General features: G+C 41.0%; 1 protein-coding gene across 1 annotated transcript in view; it reads left to right on the top strand.

Annotated features, from left to right (window-relative positions):
• The window catches only part of DYNC1I1 (dynein cytoplasmic 1 intermediate chain 1), a 291,917-nt gene that overhangs the window by 15,577 nt on the left and 262,676 nt on the right, over window positions 1–13,664 (top strand). Inside the window, exons 2-3 of the mRNA XM_074986221.1 lie at window positions 8,195–8,309; window positions 9,611–9,725. Of these exons, the coding sequence (XP_074842322.1) occupies window positions 8,202–8,309; window positions 9,611–9,725 (223 nt within the window). The 5' untranslated portion in view covers window positions 8,195–8,201. The remainder of the gene's footprint in view (window positions 1–8,194; window positions 8,310–9,610; window positions 9,726–13,664) is intronic.

Raw genomic sequence — 13,664 nt, 5'->3', positions numbered from 1 at the left:
ATACATTCTGCCCTTGCTTGGGAAATTCTGCGTGACAAACAAGCCATTATGGGTAGACAACCACATGATTTGTGGGAAGGGATCATATATGTAAAGGACCACATCTGTATGTCTCCAGTACTTGCCAGGGCTGCAGTTCTGCAATTATATCACTATCTTCTCCTACCAGGACAGTTGGGGTACAGTAGGAGCCCGAGATACACACACTCAAGTTGCATAAATCTCAGGTGGATGTGACTCTGAGTGTCAGGGAGCTGGTGCCTAGCTTCAGGCTGCCTGCCACTCAGGGGAGCTGGGAAACTGACCAGTGCAGCAGCGCAGATCAGTTTCCCAACTCCTGTCAGTGGCAGGCAGCCCAGAGCCAGGCCACAGCTCCCTGCCACATACAGAATTGGGGAAACTGACCAGTGCTGCTGTGCTGGTCAGTTTCCTCCCTTCTGTCAGTGGCAGTTGTGGAGAGCCTGACTCTTGGCTTCTGCCACTGACAGGAGCAGGGAAACCACTTCTGTCAAGAGTGACAGCCACACTCTTGCCGTCCCTGACGAGTGGTTTCCCCGCTTCTGTCAGGGGTAGCAAGAGTCAGGCTGCTGCCATTGACAGGAGCAGCAGCCTGATTCTTGGCTGCCATCACTGACAGGAGCTAAGAAACTGACCAGTGCAGCAGTGTTGATCAGTTTCCCCTCTCCCATGAGTGGCAGGCAGCTGGAGCCTGGCTCCCAGCTCCCTGCCGCTTCCAGCAGACGGGAAACTGATCAGCTCTACTGTGCTGGTAAGTTTCTCCTCTCCCATGAGTGGTGGGAATCTGGAGCCTGGCTCCCAGCTCCCTGCTTCTCACAAGAGACAGGAACTGTGCAGCACCAATGCAGAGGTCCGTTTCCTGGCTCCCCCAATTAACACGAAATTTGACTTACATGGTGTTGCGCAGGAACACAATCTCTGAGTAAGTTGGGGGTCTACCATACTGCAAAACCTGAAGAAAATATTCCTCTCCTTTTTGTTGCCATGGATTCTGCTGGCCATATTCATTGCCTCCTGTAATGATTGTGCCAATGCTAACACCTCAAGGCACAAGCCCAGTAATTTAATTCAACCCTTGGCCATCCCATCTTGATCCTGGGCAGCCGTTGCTGTAGATTTTATTGTAAGCATGTAGGAACAAAACTGGAGAGACTGTAATTACAAGAGGCCAACAAATTTAAAACTATTTTGATGGCAGTGGAGCATTCTGCTGCAGAGATAGCCCAGATACGGATTATCTAAGTAGTCAACTTCCTTGAAATTCCAGAAAGCATCACCTCTGACTGGAGTCTCACTTCATGGCTTGTTTCTGGTACAAAGCCCTATGCCAGGTGGGAGTCTGCACATGCCTTTCCTCCGCTTGCCACCACCAATCAAATGGCCAGGCAGACAGGGTGAGCTAGATTATGAAGTACATTAATCATCAGGACAGTTGGTTCTCACTTCTCCCTTATGCAGAATTTGCCTATCAGAATGTACATCAGGTCAAAGCCCCTCTTTTTTTAAATTTTGGATATTGCCCCTGATTCCTGCCAAAATTACCTGCCCTAGTTCCCAAATGGGATGCCTGCGACCTGGTTCAGTGGGTTTGTCAGGCTTAGGAAGAAGTGAAGTAGCACCTGGCAAAGGTAAGAGCTGTATGCAGGTCAACATTGACCATAAGGCACTGCCTATGCAGTGGAAGAAAAGGTCCCCTCAGACAGACCTGCTCACAAACTGGACTTCTGGTTCCTTGGCCTCTTTAAGATCCTGTGACAGGCTAATCCAGTTGCTTTTGAATTACAACCAAGATACACCCAGTGATTCATGTATCACTTTTGAAACCCTGCACAAAAAACCCCTTTCTCTCCCAGGACCCCCACACCTCCTCCTTTGATACAGGTACAGGGCCACAAATCATATTTAATTTGTGAGCTCCTGGACTCTACCCGCAAATATGGCAGGCTCTCGTGTCTTGTTGCTCGGGTGGGATATAGTTCTGAGGAACACTCTTGAGAGCCTGCAGAAAATGTACATATGCCTGCCTTTGTGTGAGCTTTCCATAGGAAACACCCCCAAAAGTCTCAGCTGCCATCAGCCTGAGGGAGGGGATGATGTCAGAGACCATGGAATTTGAGCCCACCTCTGCAGGGCTCTTAGGCGCTCATATATTCTCACCGGCCACTCAGTGACCTGTTGGCCGCTGCCCGAGTAGAAGCAGAATCCTGACGGGATTCCAGTCCTTGAATCTGACTGGCAGAACTCTGGGAGTCCTGATGATTTCACAATTGCGCCATAAACACAGTAAAGGAACAGGAGGTTGTCTGTGCAGTTGGTGTCTCCTTGCTTTGGATAGCTTCCCATGCAAACCTGGATCTTGCTACTCTTCTGGTAACTGGACTCTGCCCAACTCTCAGTTTGCCCTCAGGCTTGTCTTGGACTCTTACCTTCTGGTATGTGACCCAGCCAGACTCCTGCTCTGACCACTAGGTCAGACTACCTGTGTCCAGGTTGTGACATAAGTTCTCAAAAAGCATATACAAACTTAGGCACTTATACAGTACAAATAATACATTTCTTTTATATTACAGCAGTCCATGTGCTATATTGGGTGCTGAGTATGTTAAAAAGGTCATTCTGTTGGATTGATTGTAGACCCAAGTCTTCAAAAGCTTCTTGCAGAGATGGGTCCAATTTGCAAAGTATGGATTGGACCTTTTCTCGTGTTGGAGTACATTTGAAGCCAGAGCTTGGTTCTGGCCCAACTCTAGATATTTGTGGTACTCATAACCATGTTTCTTATAGTTCCTCTATTTTAGCATTTATTACACTGTGTATTTTAGCAGGTCTTTTCCCTCCCATGTGACCTCAGAAATGATTGCTGGGTCGTTGCCTTGTCTACTGTGTTTTTTATCAGCTGTTAGGCATTTATCTTCCCAGAGGTCAGTTTAGGAATGTGGAGATTTTTTTGCATAATAGACACAGGCCTGGAGTCAACTGAAGCACATCAATTTTTCGGGCTTTTGTTAATGTCTGGCTTTCAAGAACAGTTGGGTAGGAAAGTAGCAAAGTAAGTCACATGTAATGTCTTTGGAGACCTTATTATATAAATGTATGAATGGTTTATTTATCACTGTGGACTGGCATTTTATGTAACTCCAGGGGAGGGAGGTTGCCACAGCTCTACCAGGAACTAAGAATAGTTGGGAGTGGATAAATTATTCAGGTTGTAACAACTCCAAAATGAGATTAATGGCATTTCCCTACCTCACAGGGGTTTTGGGAGGATGATGACATTAAAGAGTGTGAGGTGTTCAGATACTTCTGTGGTGGGAGATGTACTAGAACCTGAGATGGATAAGGCACCAGAAGCTCTGAAGCCAATTGCCAACTCCTGTACACGGTCGTGTTATAAGCAGTGCACAGGCCATGTGTGGGCAGCGCTGTTCCCTGTAAGCTGAGCACTTGGGCAGCTGCCCTGCAGAGTTTCAGGTACCATTCAACCGAGCACCCACAGCTGCTCACAACTAGCATTGAGTTTCTCTTGGTGGTGCACATCTGCACTTGCTTCAGTGCACATAATTAAGTTTATTCCACACAGGGATGGAAAATAGTAACAGAGAGGAAGCTGTGCTAGTCTATACACTATCAAAACAAAAAGCAGTCAAGTAGCACTTTAAAGACTAGCAAAATAGTTTATTAGGTGAGCTTTCGTGGGGCAGACCCACTTCTTCGGACCATAGCCAGACTGTTCTGGTCTGGCTATGGTCTGAAGAAGTGGGTCTGCCCCACGAAAGCTCACCTAATAAACTATTTTGCTAGTCTTTAAAGTGCTACTTGACTGCTTTTTGTTTTGATAGGGATGGAAAAGAATGAGAAGAAACATTGGCTGGCATTCTGCTTTTGAAATTCCCTGCTATGCGAATCAATCTTAAAGCAGTTTGCCTAGAGTAATGCATTTGACACAAGCACTAGGCACTACCCAAAGTCTTCTATTCATGGAGTTAATAAAAAATGTCAACTAAATCGCTGGTGTCACATACAGTGATTAAAAGAAAACAATACATTTAATACTAGTGTAAGGCCTCATCTCCGTCTGCTGGCTGGCTTAGATGTCCTAACAAGAGGGTAACTGAGTCTCATTCTTGATTTCCTCTAAAACCTAGCAGCAGACTTCTTGGCTATTTGAAGCCTGGTAAGCTGTTTGGAAGATCAAAGAATTACAATAACATGTATAGGAACACAGCAGCTAGACATAAATGTTTCAGTCTCTGGTATCATTCAAAGATGGAAATGCAGAACTTTTTGCAGCACTTCTCAGATGAAATTTAAGGCATTATCTTTGCTGTATATGAAGGTGCACTATGTTAAAAAAGAGACACAAACATAATAGAACATTACAGCTGCTAATGAGGGTTTTGCAGTATTATAAAGGAACAGGTGAAAGATTAAATAGCTGATGCTCAGATCATGGAAAAAGCTATTTCGATTCCCTGACATTAAAAGAGCCAGCTTTGGAAATCTATTCAACTGCTATCTAAAAAACAGCTTGAAAGGGAAGTTAAGCCTTCAGGGTTTCTGTCATCAGCCTTAAAACAAATTTGCATATTTTCTGCATAGAAATAAGATCCCACTCCCTGTTGTCAAACTGGTGAACTAAAAGGATGCAAAAAGCTTTATCTAGTCAAAGGGCTCCTGCAGGAACTATAATCAGTATTCAAATGTGTGCAACAGACTGGGAAAATGATTTCTAAGAGGATTTAGACCGTATCATTGCAAGGTCCACAAATCTAACCCAATTTTAAAGGCAGCAGAATATTGATATTATTAAAATGTCCTTATTTTTTCAGCATTTGCCCATTCAAATATTTAATCTTTTATATTAACTGATGGCATGGTTCACTGGTATCCAGAAATTATTTTTGTTGTTTAAGGTAGTATTGCTTTGTGCTGTTTATGTGGGTTACTGTTCTGGCTGTTTTGTTTTGTTTTGTTTTTCTCAATTGGAAAACAATGAATAATGCATTTATCTTTATGAATGGAGCTAGGACAGAAGGAGTAATCCAACTGGCTATCAAAAATATGTCTATGGGTACAATTATGCAGCCAGATGGTCCAGAACTTGTTAAATAATTGAATCTCTTTGATAGCCATAGTCCTACTACTATTTCTACATGTATACTGAGCTGATACAGTGAATCTGGAAAACATTTTGTAGGCTCTGGGAGCCTGAGAAACCTGAAACCCATGGTTTTGTGATGTAGCCTACAAACCTCAGCTCTGTGTTGAAGTATGGCTTGGACAAAGAGAAGTTTAACTGGTGTGTTTGAACTACGACTTCATCTTGAGCATGAACTTGCATGACTTGCTGCATACATCAAAGGTTATGTCTACACTTACTGGAAGATCAACTCCTTCAGGGTCCTAGTGGGGACACACTAATTTGAACCGTCAGGGCTCTACAGTCAGCCCTGCTACTCATCAGTGTTGCTAGGAGCGAGGGGGAGTTTCTCCTGTTGACCTCCCTCTGCATGGCCAGCCAGAAAAATCGATATAAGATACATCGGTCCCAGCTACGCAGCTGTCATAGCTGGAATTGCATATCTTAGATTGACTTTTTGGTCCATTGTAGACCTGGCCTCAGTCTGGGGTGAGACAAAAGCTCTTGATCCTGCTCTTTCTGCTACTGCTATAGATTTGCTGAGTGTTTACACATTTATTCCATACTGCACAGATTTCTTGGTCATCCTCCATAAACAAAAACATCATCAAGGACAGTGTAAGAATTTCAGTTGTGTGTTTAGGGTGAAGATAAAATTATGCGGCCATATCATGGACTAATTTCACTTGTTTTGAGGGGAAAAATTGTGATATCAGCATTTGATAGTTTGAAATGTCAGGTCTTTTATAGCATGCATATTTACAGATCTCCTGTTAGTGCGGGCACTGGTTTATATGTAGCTGTCATCAGTATCAATGGAGAGTCACCCATTCAAATGTCCCATCCTCTGCATCAGACAATAGATCCCTGTTGCATATACATGACATTTGCATTGATCAGACTGATTCTAAGCTGTAATGATGCATGAGTTCAGTGAGATGTGAATTAAAAATACAAGCAGATGTAATTCGCTGTTTACACTAGAGTCTGTGCTAGTGTCTCTGAAGGAATCTGTATGAAAGTCCTATTGAGCAAATTAATCCTTATTAATGCCATTGCATGATAGTCCATAGTGGCTCTAACGCTGGTGTTACAGATGGAGTAAATAATCTTCGAGTTAATTTAAGGATTTGTGAAGTAACATTATGGTTTAATGGCTAGAGCATGAGTCTGGCATTACAGGTTGAACCTCTCTAGTCCATCACCTTCAAGACTTGACCTGTTCCAAACCAGAGAATTTGCCAGACCACAGGAAGTCAGTATTGTCTAGCAGCATAACCAATGCTTCCACTGCTTACTGGGCTCTGAGACACCTAGGCTTAAATTGTAGCTAAATAATGGCACAGAACACTGAGAGCCATGACTGGTGGTAGCTGTAATCAAACTTCATAGGACCACAGGAAACTTGGCCACACCCATGATAAGTGGCTATCTGGCTCACTAAAATCATGTTGGACCTTGGATGGATGTTGCCAGATCACAGCGTGCTGGGCTAGAGAGGTTCAACCTGTAGTTTGTTTTTTGCAGTATATTCCTGCTTCATATGATCTTGGACAGTCATTCACCTCTCTGTGCTGCAGATCATTTATCTGTAAAACAAATGTAACACTGATTTTGAACACAGTGTTGACTTCACAACAGCAGGAACTTATTTATTGATGAAGATTTTGCGTAAAGCATTGGAAAGGGAATGAATTTCATTTTGCAAGAAGGGAAGTTACTGCACTAGGAAGAAGGTTCACTTTCTTTTCCACCCTCTGACAAACTTGTTGCCACACATAGTTACTTGGCACAGGGGGATAATTTAACTCTCAAGGGCTACGTCTACACGTGAAGCCTACATCGAAATAGCTTATTTCGATGAGTAACATCGAACAAGTAACAAATAACAAGTAACAAATAGGCTATTTCGATGAGTAACATGTACACGTCCTCCAGGGCTGGCAACGTCGATGTTCAACTTCGACGTTGCGCGGCACCACATCGAAATAGGTGCTGCGAGGGAACGTCTACATGCCAAAGTAGCACACATCGAAATAAGGGTGCCAGGCACAGCTGCAGACAGGGTCACAGGGCGGACTCAACAGCAAGCCGCTCCCTTAAAGGGCCCCTCCCAGACACAGTTGCACTAAACAACACAAAATACACAGAGCTGACAACTGGTTGCAGACCCTGTGCCTGCAGCATGGATCCCCAGCTGCCGCAGCAGCAGCCAGAAGCCCTGGGCTAAGGGCTGCTGCCCACGGTGACCATAGAGCCCCGCAGGGGCTCGAGAGACAGCGTCTCTCAACCCCTCAGCTGATGGTCGCCATGGCGGACCCCGCTATTTCGAAGTTGCGGGACGCGCAACGACTACATGGTCCCTACTTCGACGTTGAAAGTCGAAGTAGGGCGCTATTCCTATCCCCTCATGGGGTTAGCGACTTCGACGTCTCGCCGCCTAACGTCGAAGTTAACTTCGAAATAGCGCCCGGCGCGTATAGCCGTGACGGGCGCTATTTCAAAGTTAGTGCTGCTACTTCGAAGTAGCGTGCACGTGTAGACACGGCTAAGATATGAAAATGGCCACAAAAGTAACAAGGATGCCATTATTATTATTTAGAGCCCGCTGTTGGGCCAAAGACAGTAGAAGTTTACAGCAGGGTTCATGGAAGAATGATTGAGTTCCTTGTATGTAATCCAGAGTTTACTGAAATCAGTGGGAGTTTTTTGGGTTCTAAAACATCCATTTAAAGGACTGATAACAACTAACTATTTCACAAAGGTAATCTTCTAATAAAGTCATTAGTTTCAAAGTGCGAAAGGTAGTTTTACCTAATGTATGGGTATATTTTAGGGTGGTCTCTGAAAATGGGAAGTTTACTAACAAAGATTATTTTTCATAGTTACACTGTAGTTCCATGGATCAATGCCTATGTACCTGAATCTACAATAATCTCAAATATCATTTTGATGCATTAATGTAACATTTTTCATTAAACAGAAAAAAGTTTGACCGTTTTTCTCACCAGTTTCCATAACTTTATTTTTGAACAGAGACAAAATGTCAGACAAAAGTGATTTAAAAGCCGAGCTTGAGCGCAAAAAGCAGCGCTTAGCACAAATAAGAGAAGAGAAAAAACGGAAGGAAGAAGAAAGGAAAAAGAAAGAGGTAAATATGCACAAATTCATTAACTATCAGAAGCCTATGGAAAGATTTAATATTCCAATATGATTTACATAGGTGGGTGTAATACAGGAAGTGATCCTCATAACCACAGCAAATAAAATGCTTATGTTCAGCCACAAAAATTTGAAACATACATTGCCTTCAGAATAGACAAGTTGTCAACAGGGCACAGTTTGGACAACACCGTAGGCATGTCCATGTAGAAAAAGTAGTAAGACTAGCCACAGTGCTTTCTTTTGGGAATTCCTTTAGTAGGGGTGAGAGAGGCTCAATTTTCTGAGCCATTTCAACCTGAATAAATGTTTTGGGTTTTTTGTTGTTTTTGTTGTTGATTTTTACTCTTTAAACTGGCTTGATTGCTGGCTAAGGTCACAGATTTACAGTGATTATTCTTTGCTAAATTAAAACATAATTGCAATTGCATTTTGGTCTGCTGGCATTTCATTTCTATTAAAGTTTGACTGACATATTAGTTTATTTGTCCTTGACAATATTCATTAGTTTTTTTTTTCATTAAGGGATTTGTACTTCTTTGTATTCAGTCATTTAGTAGAACAGAGGTGAGAATTGACAGGGAAAGGATATTAATTTTCATGCAAAATCAAAGAAGCGTTATGTGATTATGTTTCTTTTCCTTCTAATGCCAACACTTACTGTAGTTTAAAGCACCTGTTATCCCTTACTAATAACCGGTTCCCCTTTAAACTGACGTCTTAATATTGTCCATGTGTTGCATAGAATTACTGTGGAATCTGACATGATAAATGAAATCAAAGTTCCAATTCATGTTGTGTCTTTTAATATTTTTTTTCATTTTATACAGTTTTGTACCATTGCTAGTAAACAGCCCACAAAGTCAGTTGGGGTAGGGAAAGGAAGAAGAGGCACCTTATCCCACTCCAAAAATGGTTTTAAAAATCGGTATATTCAATGTTAATTAACAGCCAGTTCAGAGAAGCACGGGGGAAAGAGGGAGTCATGCCAGTGGATTTTGTGTCTTCTCGCAGATGTGAGGAACCAGGAGGTGTCAGAGCCTCATCTCTTGCCTCTCTCCCTCTCTTTCCCCTAGCAAAATTCATGTGAACATGTGTGTGTGTGTTTGCAAGGGGTCAGCCTGTAGACACTAGCTCAGATCTCAAAGAATTCTGAGCACTTGCTCCCATTTCTGTTTATCTTTTTCCTCCAGGGAGGGGAAGCTTCCTCACTGAATTGCTCTCCTCCTATTGATTCAGGAAACTGCCATATATGTCATTCAAGCTAATTGTTTACTATTTTTAATTCAGGCTGATCAACAGCAAAAGAAAGAGCCAGTTCAGGAGGATTCCGATCTAGACCGCAAAAGAAGAGAGACAGAGGCTTTATTACAGAGCATTGGTATATCCCCAGAACCTCCCCTAGGTACTTAGATGAGCATGTTGTAAACTTGTGGCTACTAAACAATTAACACATTCTTTTTATTCAAAGCATGCTTTGCTTTTGTGTTATTTGGCTGTACTAGTGAAGTGAACTCTTCTGCTTGGAAACCACTCATGTCACTCATATACCAGTTCCTAGCATTTCCAGCACTTGCCCTTGCAGATCATCAGCTTTATTTCTGAGAGGGCTTTTCATAAACACAGTTCCAAACCACGTTTGTTTTCTTTTGTTATTCCCCTATTTGTATTCTCTCCTATCTCTCCAACACACCCAGTGGTATTAATATTATCCTAATTACTATCGATTAGTGGACATAAATACAGTTTTAATGTTTGTATACTCAAAGAAGGAAAATATCTCTGTGGAAGGTTTTCTTATTATGTGAAACAGTTTTAAACAAGCAAAACTGAAGAGAATAAAAGAGGAAAATATCCAAATATTAACAGACTTATAGTCAAGTAATAATTTTAGCTTGTTTTGTATAGTTTATTTGTTGCTTTGGTTGCTTTTCAAAGAAGGAAAATATCTCTGTGGAAGATTTTCTTATTATGTGAAACAGTTTTAAACAAGCAAAACTGAAGAGAATAAAAGAGGAAAATATCCAAATATTAACAGACTTATAGTCAAGTAATAATTTTAGCTTGTTTTGTATAGTTTATTTGTTGCTTTGGTTGCTTTTCTGTGTTTGACTGTTTAGTCCCTAAACCCTAGATTCAGCACCTTATATAAGTATGGGATGATTTTATAATACAGTATGGGTTTCCTTAGCAAGACTATTTTTGTTAACAAGTTTTGCATAGAGTGTTTTATTCTGTGTGTTGCTCATTGTGGGAGAAATTATTTTACCTGTTTTTCATTTGTTTCTCTCTCCCTCCAAAAGTGTCTTAAATGTTTTGGATAAAATAATGTCTCCATTCAAGTTAATGAGAAGGAGTTTCCCGTTTATGTCAATGGGATCAAGATTCCAACCGTATGTACTGTTGTCTGCATTATTCAGACATCCAAAAGCTCAACAAAGCATTCGGGCCCTGATTCAGGGAAGCACTTAAGCACATTCTTACGTGCTGTCCTGAACAGGGATGTTATCCTGAATTGGGGGTCTCAATTCCTAAATAAAAGCAACTAAACTATGGAGAAATGTGACCCTATTTTAATAAATTATGATACTGCAATTCCAGTAATGAGGTATCAGATCAGAAAGAATTTCTCACAATTAATTGTAAGTTTATTTTAACATCAGGAAATTCATTTTATACATTAGAGAGAGATAATATAAAAACAAATTAACAGTCATTTCTAAGAGAGGAAAATCATAAAATATTAGTTATTTACTATATGATATTAATGGAGGAAAGCACAAAATATTAATTATTTATCTTCCAAGAAGCCCATTATCCTGTCAGGCCAACAGATGCAAAACTTGTAGACATATCTCCTCTGTTGCTATAATCAGTACCACACAATACACTTTCCAGAGGTCCTATATGTACTTTTAACAACATATATTAGACCTTGTCTTGGGCATCAGATTCCCCAACAACTGTGTGAGGAAACCAGACAATCCCTGTGCTCTCAAATAAATTCACACAGAAAAATTATGAGATAAAAATTCCCTATTATCTGTAGGTGAACACTTTTCACTCAGGGTGTGTCTACACTTTCATTCCTCTTTCAAAAGAGGTATGCAAATGAGGTAAATCGAAAATGCAAATAGGGAATAAATGCACATATTCATCACCTCATTTGCATATTCTAATTTTGAAAGAGTTTCTTTTGAGAGAAGAAAGCCAGTGTAGACGCTGCTCTTGTGAAAGTAAACCCATCTTCGAAAGAATCCTTCTTCCCTTTATTTAATGGGAAGAAGGGTTCTTTCGAAGATGGGGTTTACTTTTGAAAGAGCAGCATCTACACTGGCTTTCTTCTTTCGAAAGAAGCTCCTTTGAAATCAGATTATGCAAATGAGGTGACAAATATGCACAATTACACATCATTTGCATTTTCGATTTACCTCATTTGCATGCCTCTTTTGAAAGAGGAATGCAAGTATAGATGCACCCCTTGTCTCAGTCGAAAGATATGAACAGCTACAATCCTCTGTCTTTCGATATGCCTATTTATATCCAGCTCCCTCTGGAATTAACTAAAACTAAATTTACATCTACATTGGAGCTAGAGATGTGACACGCAGCTTGTTCAGACATGCACTGCTCTCATCAATCCACAATGCTTAAAAGAGTGCTTAAAACAATAGTATAGGCACCACAGAGGTAGTATGAATGTTGGTGAGGCTAGCCATGATGCATACAAAGCTGCCAGAACCCCATGTGTACATACTTGTCACGTCAAACCTATGCCATTTTTCCTGCTGCCTGTGTTGTTCTTGCTATTGTTTTGTTTTTAGCAGGCTAACTCAATGAGAGCTAATTTGAGCATGTCTGATTGAAGATCACACCCCTACCTCCATAGTGTCAACATGCTCACAGTTGCAAAACCACTGCTTTCCTGTGCCTGCCAAGGGGCTGTCATGAAAATGAATTAACTTATCCTACTCTAGTCATTTCTCTGACAATCCTGAGTGAGAATATGTGTGAAATATTTGACCAAATGGAAAATCCAAGTCTCTTGATAGATCTGTTCTTATGTATTATAGAGTATAGGAAAATAGTTAAAAGTTTACTCTGTTTAATATGAAAGGAAAATTCACATGATTTAAATCAAATGAAAACCTTTACTGTGCATTAAAACTCCTCTGTCCTCCATGTGGTTGATTTCAAGGATAAAAATTAAATCTGGAGTGGAGACACTTTGGCATTTCTTTCTTTCTTTCTTTTGCATACTTCTGAAGGACAATTTGGAAAAAAAAATTTTTTTTTTACTCTTTGTCTTTATTGTTTCTATCCTCAAGAGCTTTAACTCAGACAGATCTTGAGCTATGAATTTGTACCTTTCAGCTTAGTAAGAGAAATTTGTGCCTCTATATACATGAAATATAAAGGCCATGACGTGGGGAGTATTATGGGCAAAGATGGAGGAACAGATCAAGACATCAGTGCCGGGATAGGGAAAGCAACAGCTGCATTCAAGGCTCTCCATCCCGTATGGAGTGCACAAATATCTGCCGATCTTCAACACAAATGTGAAGAGTATGGTTTTGTGTGGATGTGAGACCTGGCGTACTAAAAAGTCTTCAAATCACAAGCTATAGACATTCATAAACAGATGCTTGAGGTTCATCCTTCACATCAAATGGCAAGACTTCTTCACAAATGAGGAGCTTTGGAGCAAAGCAAGACAAGAACTGACTGGCATTGAAATCAAGAGAAGAAAGTGGGGATGGCTAGGCCACACTCTCAGAAAACCATCATCCAGCGTAGTCCGTCAAGCTCTCACATAGGACCTGCACGGAAAAGGCAAAAGAGGAAGACGTCGAACAACGTAGAGAAGGTCTACTGAGACTGAAGGACAACTGTGGTACTCCTGGAGCCAGCTAGAAGTTGTGTCCAAAGACAGAGTGAAGTGGAGAAGACTTGTAGATGACCTATGCTCCATACAGAGTACAAGGATTAAGTAACACTGTTAGTAAAGGAAAATGTGTAAGGGTCTGAGTAAATGCCCACTGAAGTTCGTGGGATCTTTTCCCCTAACTTCGGTGGATGTTGGGATCAGGCCCCTAAACAGAAACAATAACACTCTGCAACTGACATTACCTTAAAGCCAACCACAATAATGCATCCATATACATTCTCATTTCTTTTGGAAGAGACTTTTTTACCTGGTTGGATTTTCTCATTCTCTTTTTACATTTAATCTAACTTACACAAAGAAACTATAGGTCTCATTCAACAGACTTTAATTTAAATTCAAATGTAATTGCTTTATTGCCTTGTGCCATTTGATTTTTAGCAGAAGAGTTCACTTAGA

The sequence above is a fragment of the Carettochelys insculpta genome, chromosome 2, assembly GCF_033958435.1.
Source record: "Carettochelys insculpta isolate YL-2023 chromosome 2, ASM3395843v1, whole genome shotgun sequence".
Lineage (NCBI taxonomy): Eukaryota > Metazoa > Chordata > Testudines > Carettochelyidae > Carettochelys > Carettochelys insculpta.
Note: the sequence above shows the minus strand (reverse complement) of the source record. Positions and strands in the feature narration are given on the sequence as shown.